Source organism: Rhineura floridana, chromosome 1, assembly GCF_030035675.1.
Source record: "Rhineura floridana isolate rRhiFlo1 chromosome 1, rRhiFlo1.hap2, whole genome shotgun sequence".
Classification (NCBI taxonomy): domain Eukaryota; kingdom Metazoa; phylum Chordata; class Lepidosauria; order Squamata; family Rhineuridae; genus Rhineura; species Rhineura floridana.
Window position 1 is genome coordinate 91,757,664 of NC_084480.1, and position 19,450 is coordinate 91,777,113.

The 19,450-nt window shown below is 40.0% G+C and overlaps 1 protein-coding gene across 1 annotated transcript in view; it reads left to right on the forward strand.

The window, feature by feature from the left end:
* CNTNAP4 (contactin associated protein family member 4) overlaps positions 1-19,450 on the forward strand; it is a 466,116-nt gene that overhangs the window by 163,618 nt on the left and 283,048 nt on the right. The window contains exon 3 of the mRNA XM_061626204.1: positions 13,545-13,738. Within this exon, the coding sequence (XP_061482188.1) occupies positions 13,545-13,738 (194 nt within the window). The remainder of the gene's footprint in view (positions 1-13,544; positions 13,739-19,450) is intronic.

A 19,450-nucleotide genomic window follows, 5' to 3' on the forward strand; every position in this document is an offset into this window, starting at 1 on the left:
TAGTGGGATGGATTGGAGTTAGAGGATGTCCTTGTTTAATAGGCTGTTTCGGCTAATTTGGCATACCTAAAGTCCAATGGGATTGTTTGTATTCTGGTAGTAGTTGGTCACTTTGGTAGGAAGGTGCCAGAAGGGAAGCTGGTAAGGACAGCTAGGTGGCCCTCTTAGGCATCTTTGGGGGTGATGGGTGGCTCCAGAGGCATGCAGTCAGAACTGTAGGGCCTAGGGGCAGGATATGGGCTGCCTTTGGGGCCAACTTGCCTCATCCACCTGGCTTGCCGTTGCTCTGTCAAGGGTGGGAACCCTGTAGCTGTAATTAGGCAATTCAATTATAACCTAGCTCATAAGAACATAAGAACATAAGAAGAGCCTGCTGGATCAGGCCAGTGGCCCATGTAGTCCAGCATCCTGTTCTCACAATGGCCAACCAGGTGCCTGGGGGAAGCATGCAAGCAGGACCCGAGTGCAAGAACACTCTCCCCTCCTGAGGCTTCCGGCAACTGGTTTTCAGAAACATACTGCCTCTGACTAGGGTGGCAGAGCACAGCCATCACGGCTAGTAGCCATTGATAGCCCTGTCCTCTATGAATTTGTCTAATCTTCTTTTAAAGCCATCCAAGCTGGTGGCCATTACTGCATCTTGTGGGAGCAAATTCCATAGTTTAACCATGCGCTGAGTAAAGAAGTACTTCCTTTTGTCTGTCCTGAATCTTCCAACATTCAGCTTCTTTGAATGTCCACGAGTTCTAGTATTATGAGAGAGGGAGAAGAACTTTTCTCTATCCACTTTCTCAATGCCATGCATAATTTTATACACTTCTAACATGTCTCCTCTGACCCGCCTTTTCTCTAAACTAAAAAGCCCCAAATGCTGCAACCTTTCCTCATAAGGGAGTTGCCCTTGATCATTCTGGTTGCCCTCTTCTGAACCTTTTCCAACTCTATAATATCCTTTTTGAGATGAGGCGACCAGAACTGTACACAGTATTCCAAATGCAGCCGCACCATAGATTTATACAATGGCATTATGATATTGGCTGTTTTATTTTCAATACCGTTCCTAATTATCGCTAGCATGGAATTTGCCTTTTTCACAGCTGCTGCACACTGGGTCGACATTTTCATCGTGCTGTCCACTACAACCCTGAGGTCTCTCTCCTGGTCAGTCACCGCCAGTTCAGACCCCATGAGCATATATTTGAAATTAAGATTTTTTGCTCCAATATGCATAATTTAACACTTGTTTATATTGAATTGCATTTGCCATTTTTCCACTCATTCACTCAGTTTGGAGAGGTCCTGCACCTATGTTTTACCTGTGCAGGTTATTTTAGGGGTTCAGTTTAAAGTTCAATAAAGTGGCCCTTAGTTCAACCCAGCCTTTGTGTCTGTGTTTATTTCAACCCTTGACCACAATATATACATCACTTAATCAAAAAAAATCTAAGCAGTGCACATAAAACAATAAAATAATTATTAATGATATACAGATAAATCGAGTACTGAGATCACTATTAGTATATATGATAACAGTGGTATAAATCAACAAAGAATAAAAGAAATGGAATGCAAGGAACTTGGGAGTCAAACTAGATGGGACTGTGGCAGTCATTCATTTGTTGTTTATTCATTTATTTCCCCAGTCACACGTAAAGTAGGAGATGGGGTTTTTTTCACACAGGGGAACATAAGCTGAATCCTCTCTTGTCCCTGCTGTACCTCCTCATGCTCCATCACCCCAGGCATTTTTCTCCAATTCTGATATCAGAAATGAGCCAAGAGAAAAATGTTTGAAGGTATAGAGTGTGGGATATTAAGGTGGACTTTGGAAGGATTCAAGTCATCTCTCTTCCATGAAACCCTTTTCATGTTAAAAAAAAAATCAGGCACACCCAACAGACATGTGAATGGTCCAGACATATGTCACTGACACGTCTGTTTTGACTTTGGGGCCCCATCTGTGAACTGGGTTTGCCCCATTAACATAAAAAGCAAGGCCCACAATTTTAACAGGAAAGGGTTTTATTGGGGGGGGGTAGGGATGGATGAATATGTCCATTTCAGTTTTTCAGTTTTCCATTCCACATTTGTGCATCACTTTGTGATTTTTCAAAAACATTCTCATGAAAATTTAGCAGCATTTTTAGTTTGCATTTCTCCTAGTATACACATTTTTGTATGCAGTTTTGCCTAATACAGACATTTTGCAAGCAATTTTCCCTAATATTTCTTTTTGTACAATATTTTCACCAATATTTCCATTTTCATGTACACTTTCCCCTAATATAAACATTTTTATACAAGACATTTGGTTAGAGAATTGCATTGCAAAATTTGGAGAAATGTGAATTTGGAAGGACAGCTGAGCTTTGGATTGTGTATTGTTTCTTGAAGTGTGAATTAAGTAGTTTTGCATTAAAATGTGAACTGAACAAAATTTCTCCTCCAGTCCTTGTAGGGAGTATATCATCCTGCTCTGCTTACTGCTTACTCCCCATAGCATCTACAATCTGGATTATATTCAATGAAGTTATTCAGTTTGTGCAAGGACTTCTGCTTATGCAGTGAAACTTCCCCTCCCTTTCCTCTCCATCTCCCAAAAAATGCTCCAACGGGTTTTGAGAACTCCCAGAATAGATTTGGGGAGGGTGGGGAGGAGGAGGAGGGGAAGTTCTGTTGCACAAGCAGAAATGGCATGACTTCATTGGATATAACCCTCAGAATCCAAATGAGGGGACAGTGACAGATATTGGGGGACAAACTGTGCATAGGGAAACCAAAATTGGGGAAATCTACACCTCACTTTATACAGGATGTGACAGATCCATGTGGGAGAAAGTTTAGAAACTGAGCTCTTTATAGACATTACAATTTTTATAAAAAGTCAAAGTAAAGACGGATTGTAGAGAAAGGGCAAATAAAAAAGTCAAATGAGAATAAATGCAATTCTTTACAGTTTTACTCCTGTACTTTGGATCAAAATAATCTAATCCTTAACTGCAATGCAGAGTCTCAATTTTATAAAGTGGCTAAATATTTTTAGTTCCTGGATGAGCTATGTTATGGCCTGTTTTTAATTTAAGAAACCTTTATTTGTATAGGCGAGGAGCTTACAACAGGGGCTCCCAAACTGTGGCCTGTGAACCACTAGTGGCCCATGAACCACTAGTGGCCCGTGAGCTTGATTCAGGTGGCTGCAGTGTGTCTGTGAAGAACAACAGCAACAACAACTGTGAACAACTGGCACAGCACATTAAATATTCATATTGATTTTAATTGTACTTATTGCTTCTTATGTTTCTTATATTGCATTGGATTTTACTATTATTTTATGGAATTCAAATTGTAATACAATAAAAACAATATAAAAAAGAAGCAGTAAAATACAATTAGAATCATCCAGCATCCAGCACAGTGCATTATGATTGCTGCAACTGGCAGAAAAACCATGAAGTAGTCTGCTAAGACCAATAGTCTTCAAGCGGCCCATGGGAAAAAAAGTTTGGAAACAACTGCATTACAATATTGCATTGATACATCTGGAAGCTACTAACGTTATGGTGTTCAATTTATTCTGTGTGGGCAAGCATCTTTACTTTCGATACTAGTACATTGATTTTGAATTCCCTACAGGTATTTTGGATCACTATCAGCTTCAGTGGGAGGAAAAGATAGGTGACCCCATGACTTTGAATAGTTGGTTTACAGGGTGCTTTACAAGTTTGATTAACATGAAAATCCATGCCCTGCCTATGGGAACTTTCTTGGGGAGCATCTGTTCAAGTTCAGGATGAAAGTTGAAATAAGAATTTTCTGTGGAACGTAATGCAGTAGCATTTTTCATTTTAGACCTTCTGCCTTGAAATGAACAGACTTTTATTTGTGACTTGCCCTGAATCTAAAGATTGCCATTTGCAGTGGAACGCCAAGAGGTTAAAAGCCAGTATTGATTTTGCCTCCATTGCATCATATCCATTTGAAATAGTAGTTTTGATCCTTCCTGTATTGCTGAATAGCACTTTTGAGCTGAAACTTCATGACCTTTCTGTAATTTTATTAAGAATATTTAGTATGTGATGTGTGTGGATATTCATTTTTACAGATTCAACTCAGTGTCTGGAAATGCACCAAAACAAAACACAGCTGATTAACTAAGGTTTACAGATGACCTCTACTCTCTGTACTCTAGCTCAGTCACTGGGCTCATCAGCAGAGGCTCCTTTGATGGTGCCGCATGCCTGGAGATCTGCTCCATGATACTATCAGCTTTATGAACTGGAATAGTACTGTTATGGGCACCTCAATCTCTGAACAATGAGAGGTTTCAGGGCTGCCAGAGCATATCTCAGGTTTGGTTTCTTTACAATGAAGGTCACTGCAGACTGTGATGTCTTTGTGATATACGGTTTTATTTGCACATAATATACAGGCTGAGGACAAAAATGGAAGGGCTCACAGCTTTAACACTCCAAATGATTTGGTCACTCATTAGGTTCTAGTGGGCAGGGGACAAAAGCCATAGCTTGAGATTCAACACAGAAGTCAAGCCTCTGTGTCTCTTCCCAGCTCAATCAAAACAAGACTGGCTCCAGGTCAACTGCCCTCTTACAAACCACCAGTAACATCACTTCCAACCAGGGGAGAGAGCAAGGCTTGCCCTCTTCAGCCCACCTTCTGGAAACATCTCCAACTGTAGTTTCTGTGGCAACCAGCCACCTGTACTCTTTAGTCATGGAAATAACTACTTCAGACTTGGCTAGAACCATTAACATAGCAAAGATACTGGTTTGACTACATTAGAAGTCCCCTTTTCTACAGAATTCTGTCTTACAGATATAAAATCACAAGCTTCAAGGAGACCCCAAAGATGTCATCCAGACTAACTTCTCAGTGCTATAACAATATTTTATATTCTTCTGTGTTGTTAGTATAATTATTATCTTATATTTGGTTCAGTAAAACTCTTTGTTGTGTATCACTTTGAAATGTTTCAAATATTAAGCAGTTATGTTTTACAAATAAATAAAATACAATAAAATAGCTAACGGAAACTAATCAGATGTGATCATAGAATCATAGAATAATAGAGTTGGAAGGGGCCTGTAAGGTTATCAAGTCCAACCTCCTGCTCAATGCAGGAATCCAGATTACAGCGTACCCAACAGGTGGCTATCCAGCTGCCTCCTGAATGCCTCCAGTGTTGGAGAGCCCACCACCTCCCTCTCACTTCCACCACCACCTCTCATTTCAAGATGAGCTTAAATGTTATCTGTTTGCAGCTGCAGAAGAAGCAAGGCAGTAGCAGCAAGCTTTTGGTTCCCCATCATCCCCGTGGCTCAACAAATGCAATTGGGCCACGTCTCCTACAATTCCATACTGTCCTGGGAAAACCACACAGCACTGGAAGATGGAGGGGGAGAAAGAAAGTTCTGTCTCTCTTCCTCTCCCCAGCACAATGGGTGTAATTTGCCCATATTGCCCCCTTTGAAAAATCGGGGTGTGTGTGTGTGTGTAACTGTGCATCCTGCAAAAAGGGGTGTGAAGTTAGGGCTGATGTTTGTGCTGAGCCTGTTGCTATGAGGATTATGTGAATCATTATTATTGTTGCTGTTGTTGTTATTCAACACATTATGGAGTAATCTAGTCCCCCAATACATTCTCCTCTCCATCTCCCACCAATCCCTTCCCACCCCATTCCCCTGCTTGAACCCTTCCTGCTTGTGTGGAGTGTTAAGAGTTGTGAATGTGCAGTTTCAAAGGGTAACCTGATAATTTTGCAAAAAAGCACATTTAGACTTTTCCTTATATGCTATATCTCTATTCAGACATAAAGCTTACTGAGTGACTTTGGGCCAGTTATTACTTCTTAGCTGAACATTCTTCTTGTGAAAGGAAAAGTCTCATGTTTGTTGACCAAAACTCTTTGAAGAAAGGGTAGAATACAAATTTCAGGAAATAAATTATATAGAGTTCTTCCTTTACAACTTGCCTATCAAAGCTACTAAACAATTGAGCAGTAATTTACAGATATGTCATTTATAAATATCTGACTTGGAGGCGTTATCGATGGCCATATGAAAGCTATTCATTGTTTTGACTGTGCTTATTGATTAAACAATTATTTAAGCTTCTACAGTCCTTTTATTAATTTCTTTAGTACTCAGTCACCCTGGATACTCATAGAGGTGACCCAATTTAGTTGCTATAGAAAGAGAATGATCATCACACACCCCATCTACCACTGCAAGCAATACAATGTGTGGGTCTTTAAATCAAGACCTAGAAACAGAACAACAAATGTAATATAACCAATATATGCATTATGGCAAACTCTGAGTGATATAATGTGTCCCATCAGCACAAGGATTTCCACTTGCAGAATGGGACTTTCCCCTTCTGCTCTGGAGGGTTGCGGGAACTTCTGGGACAAATTTAGAGGAAATGCAGGGAGAGGAGTGGGGAGAAACTAATGTTGCCAAATGGAAATCCTTGTGCTGACAGGACACTTACTTAGTGCTAAGTTGGATGCAACTCCAAGTAATATATTAAGCACTTATTGTTAGTAACATTCAAAGCTTCATAGAAAGAAAAAAGATGACTCAATTATTACAGTGCAATCCGAACCCCAAATCTGCTTTGATGAGTAAGTTTGAAATAAGTGGATATCGAGCTGTTCCAACTCCAACTGAGCTAGGGCTGCACTGGTGTAACACCCTCATTCTGGCTCAGCTGGGGATATAGCAGTGTTACTCTTTCAACTCAGCTGAGCTAGGACTGTGATGGCTCAGCCGTGGCTCAGCTGGTGGAATTGAAGCCAGCAGAATGTGCACCAATGTAATTCCCCAAAAAGGGGTATGGCATGGTATGGCAGCGCAAGAAGAGACTTAGACACCTATTCCAAACCTTACACCAGTAAAAAGGGTGGTGTAAGTAAAATTCTGTTTTGAAAGCTTGTTTTCCCTCTGTCAGACTTTGGCTGGCTCAGCTAGCAGAAGCCCAGCTCCTGAATGGGGCTGGAATAGTGGCAACTTATGCTGACTTGATTTAAACTGGTGTAAGTTCTTTTGGGTTCCTATAGTTAGGATTGTGCTGCCTATCTGGCTTCAGTAACAAACCCCAAGAGTTTTGTGGCATCTTAAACTTTGACAAATTTGTTATGGCATAAGCTTTTTGAGGACAGAGTCTGCTGTGACAGGTTATACTTTCATTAGGAATGGGATCCACTTGGTGCCAGTTCAATCTCATTCCGTAGAACTGGTAGGCAGTTCTGTTCCTTGTTTCTTTGTTTTCCAGTGTCTTCTGCTTTTACCATTTCGGTAAAGTCATTTTCACATCTCTAAGCTTTCTGTGAAGCCACATTGGCTTCTTCTGCTGTCTTCCCCCTTTTTTCTTGATGGAATTATTTGCCATTGTGCCTTTAGAAATTCCTTTTATAGAAACTCCCACTCATCTTGGACTCCATTTCTCATTAGGGTCGCTTGCCACAGAACCTTACTTACCATTGTTTTGAGTTTATTAAGTCTGGCTTTCCTGAAATCCCGGGCATGCATATGGCTACTTTCAGCTTTTGCTTCCTTTAAAATCAAGAATGCAAGTATAGCATGGTCACTTTCCCCCAGAGTTCCTGTAAGTGCCACTTCATCCATGAAGTCATTTCTGTTGGTTATAATCAAGTCAAGGATACTTGATTCTCTAGTTGCTTCCTCCACTTTTGGTAGGAGAAAGTTATCTCCAATACAAATCAGGAATTTCCTGGAGGGGCCATGTTTGGCAGAATTTGTCTCTCAACAGATGATGGGGATCTTTTATATACAAACAATAAGCAAATTCTATTCTTTTATGAAACTATAAAGGTTTATAATATTTTAATAGTTTAGTAGCCAGCCAGAACCTTTTTTCTTTTTAGAGCTGTCTTCCCTGACTGTACTTTTTAGTATGGTACAGCTTGAATTCTATAAGATAAGATAACACTGAACAGACACTGAACATGCCTGTACTCTCCAAGATGTAGGAAGGATTGCATTAACTGAAATGCTTAGCTGATAGCAAAAATGTACTGGTATGTGAAGTACTGAACATTGCCAAATTGACTAGAATGTAATGCAATGCCTATGTAATGTTGATGTGTAGCCCCAGTTAGGGAAATGCTAATGTCTTTGTCCTGGAATGTATAAAAAACCCAGGCACACAGTGCAATGTTGCAGCTCTCCACCAACATCATGGGAGACTGACCATGTGCACGTAACCAATAAAGGCCTAACTTTGCTGCAAGCCTGTGTCTTCAATTTCATCTAGGACCTCCAGTCCAACGAATCCCAAAAATCCCCATCACAGGTATTGGGGTAATTGAACTCCCCCATTACTCCTACATCATGCTTCTTTGAAACATTCATAATTTGCTTTTCAAAAGTTTCATCTTCACCTTTTTCTTGATTAGATGGTCGGTAGTAGACTCCAAACACCATGTTCCTTTTATTCCTTGCCCCATTTATTTTAATCCAGATACTCTTGGTGGAGCTACCAGACTCATCCTCCTGTATTTCTGTGCAGGGATATATATATTTAACATATAGTGTGACTCTCCCTTCCTTTTTATTCCTTCTGCTCTTTTTGAACAAGTTATATCCTTCAATTGCTGTATTCCACTCATGGAAGTCATCCCACCAAGTTTTATTTATATCTATCAAGTCGTATTTACTCTCCTGTATTAAGCATTCCAGTTCGTCCTGCTTGTTTCCCATGCTCTGCACATTAGTATACAGACATCGAAGACCATGTGATTTATGGCCTGGATTCCTTCCTACATTTTTATGAAAACTATGAGTGGGCCCCATTAGAGCTGTTCCCTCAGTTCCTCTTATTGTGCACAAGCTTTTGTTAGTTGTTACTGCCAAGTTTATGTCTCTCCCCCCTTAGGATTAAGTTTCAAGCTTTCCTGATGAAGTTCTCTATGCAGTGCCCAAACACAATCTTCCCCATCCGTGTGAGGTGCAACCCATCACTTGCCAGTACTCCATCTTCCAGGAAGAGTAGCCCGTGGTCCCAGAATCCAAATCTCTCATTTCAGCACCACCTTTGTAGCCAGCCATCCACCCCTAGTTTTTATCTTTCCCTTTCTACTCCTCTTCTAAGTACCAGAAGGATGGATGAGAAAATTATCTGGGCCCCAAAATCCTTGAGTTTCTTTCCCAGAGCTTCAAATTGTGATGTGATTTCTTCAGAGCTCTGCTTGGCAGTATGATTCATTCCCACATGGATGAGAAGAAAGGTATATCTGCCAGTGGGCTGTATGAGTGATGGCTAGCCTTCTGTCACATTTTTAATCTTCCTCCAGGAGCCAGCATGCCTGGCAAGTCCATGGATCTTCTCAGCATACTTGGGTTTTGATACCACACAGTAGGAAGTCTCCCACCACTACTACTCTTCTCTTCTTGTCATGGGGTATCATTTCATTGCCTCTGCTTGACTGAACTTCAGCTTCTTGCTTGCTGTCATGTGGGGTGTCCTGTAATTCTTCCCCTGCAGGCTGTCCTCTAGTCTCATCCTGGAAGCAGTTCCTTAGATCCACCAGTGAAGGGTGTCTTCTAGCTCTGCTACTCGTCACCTTTTCCCATGGAGTTTCCTCCACTTCGTTGTTCCTCCACAACAGTCTCCTCTTCTGTTTCAACATGCTGTTGTTCTTCTACGTCCTCTACTTCTCTTTGCTGTTATTGTTTCAGCATTCTATCTAAGAACTCTTTGTCTTCTCTTATATTCTTTCAGTGTGGCCATCTACCGTTCCAAGCCCCTCACTTTTTCTTCCAATAGCACCACCAGCTTGCACTTGTTGCACGTGTATGCCATGTTGTTCTCAGGCAAGAAAACAAACATTGCACACACCTTGCAGGTCACCACCACTGGAGTGTCCTTCCTGTCCATAGACTCACCTGCCTTTAGATTTTTTCATTCTGCTTTTATTAGAATGACCTGTGCTGTGTCCAGTCCTCCTTCAGGGTAAATAGGAAAGCCCCACTGGTATGTGGTGTGCCGTACAAGAAAAAAAAAACCTTTTAGGGACCTCCCCTTTGACCTCCCCTGCTGAACTACTCCTCTCTGAACAACTCTGAACAACTCCTCTGCTAACTCCTGTTAGCTCTCCCTGTTTGCTCGCTCTCTGAGAACTGGCTTGTTTGTATCTCCTCTCCTGTGTACAAGTTGAGATAGCTCCCTCTGCTCTGCTCAGTTATGAGCCTGGAAACAGAAAGAAAACTCCCAGCACACACAGCTGCTCCTAGTTGCATTCAGCAGCTATCAGGCCACACTTCTCATCAAGCTGCTATGCAGTACTTCAGAACACACAGTCAGAGCACACGGCTTCAGAGCCCTCTTTGTTTTTGTGTCTTTCTTCCATACACCTCCTCTGCTTGCTCTCTGAGAGCTGGGTCACTTGTATCTCCTCTAGACCAGTTGACACAGCTCCCTCTGTTTTGTTCAGTTAGGAGTCAGGAAACAGAATGATTATTTCTGCTTTAAAGTGTGTGTGTGTGAGAGAGAGAGAGAGAGAGAGAGAATGAGAGAGGGTGGGGGCTTATGACATATTTTAGAGTTGAAATATCTTCAACAGCTCCAATACTTTAAAAACTGAATACTTTACCTGAACCAAGTTGTCATACTACTTCACTTTTAAATAGCTTTCCCTCTTTTTAATAGCTTTCACCTTTAAATAGCATTACAAAGCAACTCTAGTATCTCATCACATGGTTTGGGTACTTGGAAAGAACTGCTCCATTACACTTTCATTGATAAAGTGGAGGACATCAGATTATTATTTTCATGGATATGTAACCTTTATTGAAGTTGCATACAGCAACATAGTTTTTCCAGTTCCCTGGCTTTCTCTCCCAGGGTTCCTCAGGAAAGAGTGCAGATACTAACCTAAAGAGTGTCCCCAAAGGAATACACTACTGCAATGACTCTTAACACATCCATTTTGCACCAAACCAAACAAAAGTATGGGCAGGCATAAACTGCACAGACAGAAAATCTCTTGCTTGCTGCTGAGGGCCTAGCCACACCCTCACCCAAGTTGTCGTGAAGGGAGGCTAAACCATCTTCCCATAAAGGGGAGCTGTAGGTATGCAGCCTGACAGGTGCTAACCACCCCTGCTGTTCAGCTTTCAGTAGGTGCCCTTAGAGAACCACACCAATCAACCCCCCCATACTGGTTGACAATAAGGGGTGATTAGTGGAGTGTTGTCCACCCAACATGCCTCAGAGTGCTGGCCATTATTTAAACCTATTGCCTGCCTGCACTAAATGCTCACTTAACCAAATAGTCAAATCAAGCCCAAACCAATCTAAGCCAATCAAATGCAGAGCAATGTGAAATAGGTGGAAAAAAGGAACACTCAAACATCAGGGTGATCCTCCCCAAAATTCCAACTCAGCCCCAAACTGGCAACTGGCTAAGCCCACACTGCTCAAGGATAGGAAGGGGAGATGCCACTAAGAGAAGAAGGAAGACATGGGACAGGGACAGTCTATTATATGTAGCCCCTGCCCTGAGCCTATTGGCCCAAACAGGCCACAAGGTAAGAAGCAATTGTCCCCTCCTGTCAGAAGAAAAAGCACTTCCTCCTTCATTGGGGTGGAGCAAATTCACCACCAGCTAAAAGTTGGGAGTGACACCATCTAAAAAGATTAGACATCTGTGTGGGAATAGTTTTTGAACTGTTTAAAATTATAGCCACATTTCACCATATGTTTAAAAATTATCTTGAGGTTATGCTAAAAAAAGTCATTTAGTTTAAAATAGTTTAAATCCACATGGTTAATCCAGTAATTATTAACAAAGCCATGGTTACCTCTGCAACATATACTATAGTTCTTATAAAAGAAAAATGCAATGACAGCTGTCAATATTTGTCCATTTTTCCCATGTTTGAAGAATGGAGATTTTTGTTAGATAACTGAAGTATCTCTAATTAACAAAGGCCTTGGTTGCAATGGGTTTCTCCAGACATAATGATGATAATTAAGCATAGGAGTAAGGAACTCCTGCCATGCAGACTGTTCTCTGTATCCCTTCCTACTCAGCAGCTGTTCAGCAGGGAGCAGTTGAGAAGGAGAAGAGTTTTGACTATGCGCAAGGTATGCAATGGCAGCTCCTTCCTGTGCTATAATATTTAGTAAGAATACAAATAGGAAAATATTTCAGCAGAGAGGAAGACTTGAATTCACTAAAATTATGCAAAATGTGTCCATGCATTTTGCTATTGCATGTATACATTTTTCAGCATGTAATTGCATTTTGCAGTTTGACATTTTTAATAGCTGTAAGGCAGGGATTGCTATTTAGCTATGTATTAATGTTGTTTGCATTGTTGTGCTGGGATTACTGAGTTCTCCCAGCCCCCCGTTTGCTCAGTCAAGACATACAAAGGTGTGGTTTAAAAAAGAAACCTTTTTGTTAAAAAAATGTTTGTGGAGAAAATGGAACGTAAAACTTGAACTGAGTCACAAAGAATTAATATATACCTCTGTGTCCATAGGAAATAGTTGTGTCTGTGTGTGTGTGTGTGTGGCCCTGCCACCACTAGAATTTGGCTCCGATTGCATTCCACCAGGATATGCAGATCTTAGCAAAATAAACCACAACTTTTTTCCACCCCTGAGCCACACTGTGGTGTGTTCCCCCTCTTCCTCCAATCTGGCCATGAGGAGGAATTCATAGCCTTTCATTTCCAGTTTAGATTAAGAGATTAATTGCCATATTATCCAAGTCTGGACAAAATGTAGCTATTTTTAGCTATTGTTAATGGGAACAAGCCTACTTCAAACCACAGTTCATGAAGCTGGATTACTTAACTAGCCACACTAAACTGCAGTTAATCTAAAATGGAAAGAGAAACTTCCAATTGTCTTCTTGTGGCTGCACTGGAGAAGGAGAGGGCAGGAGGAGTGCAAAAGCCCTACACTCAGTGTTGCTTGTTCTTACCATGCTACACAAAGGCATAACATTATATCTGACCACAGTCATTGTGTTGGCATAGAAATCAACTTCAGTCTCAGTCTCAAGAAGCTTCAGGGAAGAATAATGAAGCAAATTCTGAACAATAGGTGGTGGCTGTGGTTTATCTTAATCCATTCAAAAATGGCTCTCCTTGAAGCAGATGAGAATCTAAGAGACATCTTGTCATTATATACATTGGGCTCATTCTCATGGAGAAAAAAAACACCTTTAGAAGTCAGAATTTCTTTTACAAATAAAAAATTTAGTAATATTTTTTCTTGCCTTGCCTAGGCACAGTGTCCAAAATACTGTTTTTCTGACCTTCTGGCAATCCACCTTCTCCCTTTTAAAGAATTGGGTATATATATATGTATGTGAGAGAGAGTGAGAGGAAGAGAGAGCATTTTGGTATACATTTTTTTTCATTTTAGCTACAGTTTTTATTGAGGCGCTATTGTCATAATGCACATCCTTGGCATTTCCATGCTTCCACTGTGAACTACTTTCTCCTTTTAATATTTTCCCCATTATATATATATTTTTACCACTAAAGGTGCTGGTGGCTGGACTCCACTCATATCAAATAAATATCAGTGGCTGCAGATCGATCTTGGTGAGAGAACGGAAATTACCGCTGTGGCTACCCAAGGTGGATATGGGAGTTCTGACTGGGTAACAAGCTACCTCCTGATGTTTAGTGACAGTGGAAGGAACTGGAAGCAGTATCGTCAAGAAGAAAGCAATTGGGTATGTTCTTTTATCAGCTCCGCTGACGTTTTCAGTATGGTAATCACGTTTGTGTGCATTTCTGAGCCATATTTCATCAATTTATACTATTTATACATCAATTTATTAATTTATACAGAAGATTTGAAATTCCTCAGTAAATGAAGAATCTCACACTCTGTAAAGTATGCATTGGATGGAGTTCTACCTTTTGTTCAGTTAAGAAATATTTTATTTCCCCTAGGAAATACATAGAGTTTATATAACTATTTGCATTTTCAAATAATTCTTTTTTTTCTTTTTTAACTGTTGTGATTTGGAAAGAAACCAGGTCCTGCTTGCAGGCTTCCCACTAGTATCTGGTTGGCCAATGTGAAATCAGAATGCTGGACTAGATGGGCCATTGGCCTGATCCAGTAGGCTTTGTCTGAAATTGACAAAGAATTCTTGAACACGGGTTCTAATGTTAGACAAATTTCCTTGATTCTTGTTTGGGAAGTTCAGGGACTTTGAGAGAAGAAGGGGAAGCAAAAGCCTGGTTGTACAAACTGTATTTTGCTCATGCATTTAGGACAAAATACTGTGTGATAGCAGATTAACACTATTTGCTTTCATCATTTTGTGCCCTAATCTATTTTTTAACTGCGATTGAGCAGTTGAACAGTTTAGCGTGACTGCTTAGCAGTTGCTGCTGTGATCTTATGCATAAGGCAATTAGCTAGATTTGGTATTCTGTAGAAAATGTGGCAGCCCTGAGGCCTATAAGGAGACTTTTGCATGTTGTTAAGGCTAGTTAATAGCTGACAATGCAGTGGTCTAGGCACTTTTAGTAGTGCATGTATTGTCATTGACCAGATCAGTTTATAATCCAATAAAATTTTACTGAGGAGTTAAAGAATTATAATTACAACCAATTTTCAGAAGAGGTTTCAGAATAACCTTTTTATGTAGAATGAATACAAAAGGTTAAAAGAATGATAAAAATAGCAAATTGAAGTTATTACAAATGAAACAATCATAAGTTAACAGGCTGCAACTTAAAATGACAAGATTCAAATAGTTCCTCTTCATAGGTCAACTCAACTGAAAGACAGACCTTATCCATTCTCAAAAAGACACATTTGCAAGTGTTATCAATGATTTATTGAATTACTAACATGTATAGTCGGCATTTCATCTGTGGAACTCATGGTTATCTCTCTCCCATTTTATCCTTGCAAGACTCCTGTGTGGTAGGTTAGGCTAAGAGATAGTGACAGGCCCAAATGAACTTTATGACTGAGTGCAGATTTGAACTTGGATGTTCCCACTGGTCCTAGTGCGACACTCTAAGCACTTTTCCACACTGGCTGAATTGACCTGGAAAATCTGTTGAATCTCATAGAATGCGCAGTAAGTAAGGCTTCAGTCCATTTACCTGGGAATAAATCCCATTGATGAGTCAATCCCATGGGTGTAAGTCACATGAATTCAGTAGGACTTAACTTCTAAGTAGACAAGAAAAAGATTCCATTGGTTTGCAGTAATCACAAGACTACCCCAAATGACTGTTTACTTCACGAACAATGAACACATCATACCTAGCTACATAACAACAACATGGTTTGATTGTAGCTGAATACTCAGTATTTCTGTATTATACAGCCACTCTCGTATAGCTGTATAGCCACTCTATACTATAGTCAGTATGGATTTTTTGCAGTCTGCAATCTTAAATTGAAAATACCCCCCATGCCATTCTGATGCTTCCCATAAACACATTTCAAAACAAAACCTTACAAAACCTATAGTCCTGAACTCAGAAACTCTTGCTTAACAACCCTCTTAATTTTCATGGCGATACACAAAACAATCAGAGAGAATCAAGAGTTCAAAATGTAAAAAGAGAAAAAGAAAACCCAGACCCCTTTTGGATTTTTTTGTCAGAGTTCTCATAATCTGCTGAAATTAATTAAAAATCAGCCATGTTCACAAAGTACCTGTAATCCTATTACTGGCCTTGCCCCATACGCAGACCTTCATCTTCTGCAGTTTAAAAGTTAAAAAATGCCTGGCTGATTTTTAATTAATTTAAGAAATTTAGCATTGAACTCAATGATAATGTTGGGCATGCTCAGTAAGAACCAACTATCAGTGTTCTAAAAGCCAGACTCACAGCTGCTGGGCTAGCCTACTCAAGGGGCCACATCCACACTAGAACTTTATTTCACTTGAGACAGTCATGGCTTCCCCCAAAGAATCCTGGGAAGCGTAGTTTGTGAAGGGTTCTGAGAAGAGACTCCTATTCCTCTGACAGAGCTCCAGTGGCCAGAGTGGTTTAATAGTCAGCTGCTATTAAAAGCTCTGTTGAAGCTCTGTTAGGGGAACAGGGCATCTCCTAGCAACTCTCAGCACCCTTCACTAACTACACTTCCCAGGATTCTTAAGGAGAAGCCATGACTGTCTAAAGTGAAATAAAGGTCTGGTGTGGATGCTGCTTTTTAAAGTTTGATAGAAATATCTGTTGGCTATAGGTACATTCTTGAACCACAAGTGGTTATATTAGGTTTCCTGGGGAGGAGACCCTGGCTGGGAGTCCAGAGTCTGTGAGTTCAAATCCCCGCTCATGTCTCCTGGGTGTAAAGGGCCAGCTAAAGATCACCCCCACAGTGAGTGGCTCAGGAGTTATGTGCCCTGCCACCTGTGCAACCAGGGGCAAGCTCATAGTCCCAAGGAGCCCAGTTGCCCCCCAGCTGGCAGTTGCAGACAAGGAAGGGGCCGGCTTGTGCAGCTGTGGCAAGCTGAGCAGGCCCTAGCCAGCTGGGGAGGACTAGCCTCAGAGCGAGGCAATGGTAAACCTCCTCTGAATACAGCTTACTATGAAATCCCTATTCATAGGGTAGCCATAAGTCGGGATCGACTTGAAGGCAGTCCATTTCCATTTTGTTTTTAAATACTGAGTGTGACTTTTAGTAAATGAATAAATCATTACTCCAGACAGAGAAGTTACCTCCAGAGGCACTTGGAAAGTATTGCTTAGTATGTTGAAAAGTTGGTTAAAGTAGTTTCTATTCCACCAGGGTGAAAGCATGTTATTGGGGTAAATTCAGCCCCCCACCCAAGAGAGAGACAAGGGGGAATACTTGGTATCAATGTTTTATTTAGGGGGTGTTTATGTATTGTTCCTAGCTTTTATGTCAGTGTTCACCTAGATTTAACTGGTTCTCATGGTGTAGACATGTGAGTGGATTGTTGATTGAGGATGGGAAATTGAAATATGTGACTGCTTGCAGAGTGTGGAGAGTGTGATCATAGGGGGTGCTAGAATACTTAGTTGGTGTATATTGGTTTAGGATATTGATGTGTTTGATTGGTATCAATGTATTGATGTAAGGGTGTGCGTAAATGAACAGAATAATATGTGTTTCCAGCTGTAGTTAGATTAAGTTGTTTAATTGATTTAATTGCATTGTTTTGTTTAATGGTATGATGAATTAATGTATGGTGGTTGGGAAGTGAGTTGGTTTTATTTTGCCCAATTGCCTATCATATTATTTTAAAAAGGTTGAATTTATACTTTTTACTTCATTTTTCATTTGTAATATTCTAGATGATATTTTGTTTAGTTATTTATTATGTTTATTATGAATTTTCCTTATGTAGCTGATTTTTATGTGTAATGTTTATTTTGATACTGAATGCACATGGATAATTGGTTGAAATGATATTGTTCTCTGCCATGTATGGAAGGAATTGAGGTCATATGTTATGAATCAAAATGTACAAAAAATCAAAAGCATATTCATGTCTTTCTCTAGATAGTGTGTATGTATTTTGAACAAAACTATTATTTATGTAGACATTATTAAATGAACTAGTTATTCTAGGTAAGTGTCATTAAAAAGGAAACGTTTCCATTCAATACTGTGTTAAATTTTCTAAGATTCATTACCCTCTTATTCTACGTGTGTATCTGATGTTTGTTTTTTAAGAGAATAATTGTGAAAATATTTCAGGAACATATTTGATGTCAAGACAAAATTTCTGCTTTGCTATATTTTATTAACTTCTAAAAGGCACCTCTGCAACTTTTGACAGAGATAGTTTTTCTACCAATCTGGGTTGGATTTCACTATCATTCATAATTGTCTTTTGTAGCATCTCACTTAACAATCCCCTCAACTGTTATTCACGGTAATGGAAAATGATTTGCCAACCAATCTATATTTCTTGAGACCAGCCTCTGTGTCTTTTCGATCTGAACAGTTTTGACCAGCCTCCAATTTTCTGGTGAAGCAGCTGTAGTTAATGATAAAATACATATTTTTGGGCAACACTTTGTCATTCCAAGTGGGACTCATTTAATTTTTGGAAGACATTTAACTCAGCTCAAATTAATTTTTTTATCATGTTAATTTCATTAAAGAGGTATTGGTTTTGAATGGTGGAGAATCCTATCCCTCTGAATTCAGGGGCTAATAATATATGCTGCACTGCAATGGTAGGAGTTGCTTATGGGACATGGCACCAGGGTGATCCTAAGGTTGGAATGAATGGAATGAATGACTATTGATACTCTATCCTAAACTTAGCTTTTCCAAAATGTAGGAACAGCCATTGCTATCCTCTTGCTTTCCCTATGGTATAGCAAAGGGCTAGTTCCTATAGTAGTCAAATGCAAAAGAGGATAGGGCCCTTGTATCTTTAATAGCTGTGTAGACGAGGGAATTTCAGCAGGTGTAGCTTGTATGATAAGCTTCCTTTTTTTCTTTTTCTTTTTGCATCTAGCCACCCTATCAGCTGCCCTCCAAACTCCTTGCAAGGAGTTTTTTGGTGCCATGAAAGTTTGCACAATTATCTAGTGCCATGCCGTATTACAGATGAACATGGTAGTTGCCTGATAAGCAAGGTGAAGCGAGATGTGCCCCTGCTTAGCGGTCACTGGCTGATGAGTTTCCTACAGCAGCACAAATTGCTGATTGAATTGCTTTAGTTAAAATCCATCAATTCAGCTGGGCTATTACACTTTTTAAGCTTCTTATTACTACTTCGTGGTAGTATTTGCAAACCATTGCTAGAGTCCCTGCATGTCAAAGTCCCTGCACAAGTATAGGACACAATCCACAGGAAGTCCTCCTGAGAATTTCAAACCTCATTGAAGCAAATAAGACCTCAAAAAGATACCTCCATCATGCATTTCTTAAAATGTAGTTGCTGTATTTCTCTCCAACATATACAGTTTGGGAAATATTTGCTCTCAAATGTTTGGAATGCTATGGCATGACGTGGTTCTGTAGAATATATACAACTACTTCTGTTTAACTTTTTTTTGGTGAAGGACAGGATAGGCCAGTCATGTATTCACCAATATTATGCATTAACCTACATTCTGTATAATAAAATTGCATTTCTAATATTTTCCCCACCGTGAAATTTGTTTGTCTTCCTCCAGTTATCACTATAAAGATCATTTTTATCAGTCGCTTTATATTCTACTCTACTTAATAGATAAAATTTTAAATCCTGGATGAATTAATATATTCTTAATTATTTTTGTCTTCCTTTGATCGTCTTGGCTTTTTTACCATTTCTGTCTCTGAAATTGTTAAACAGTTATTGAGATTCTGGCTGCTTGTAGTATATATTTAAGCCCTTCAGCAGCCCCAGCAGTCAGTCAGGTGGAGCACCTGCTGAGGGCCTCAGAAGAACTCCATGTCAACTCACCCTCCCATCTACTCACTTCCCACTGGGCCA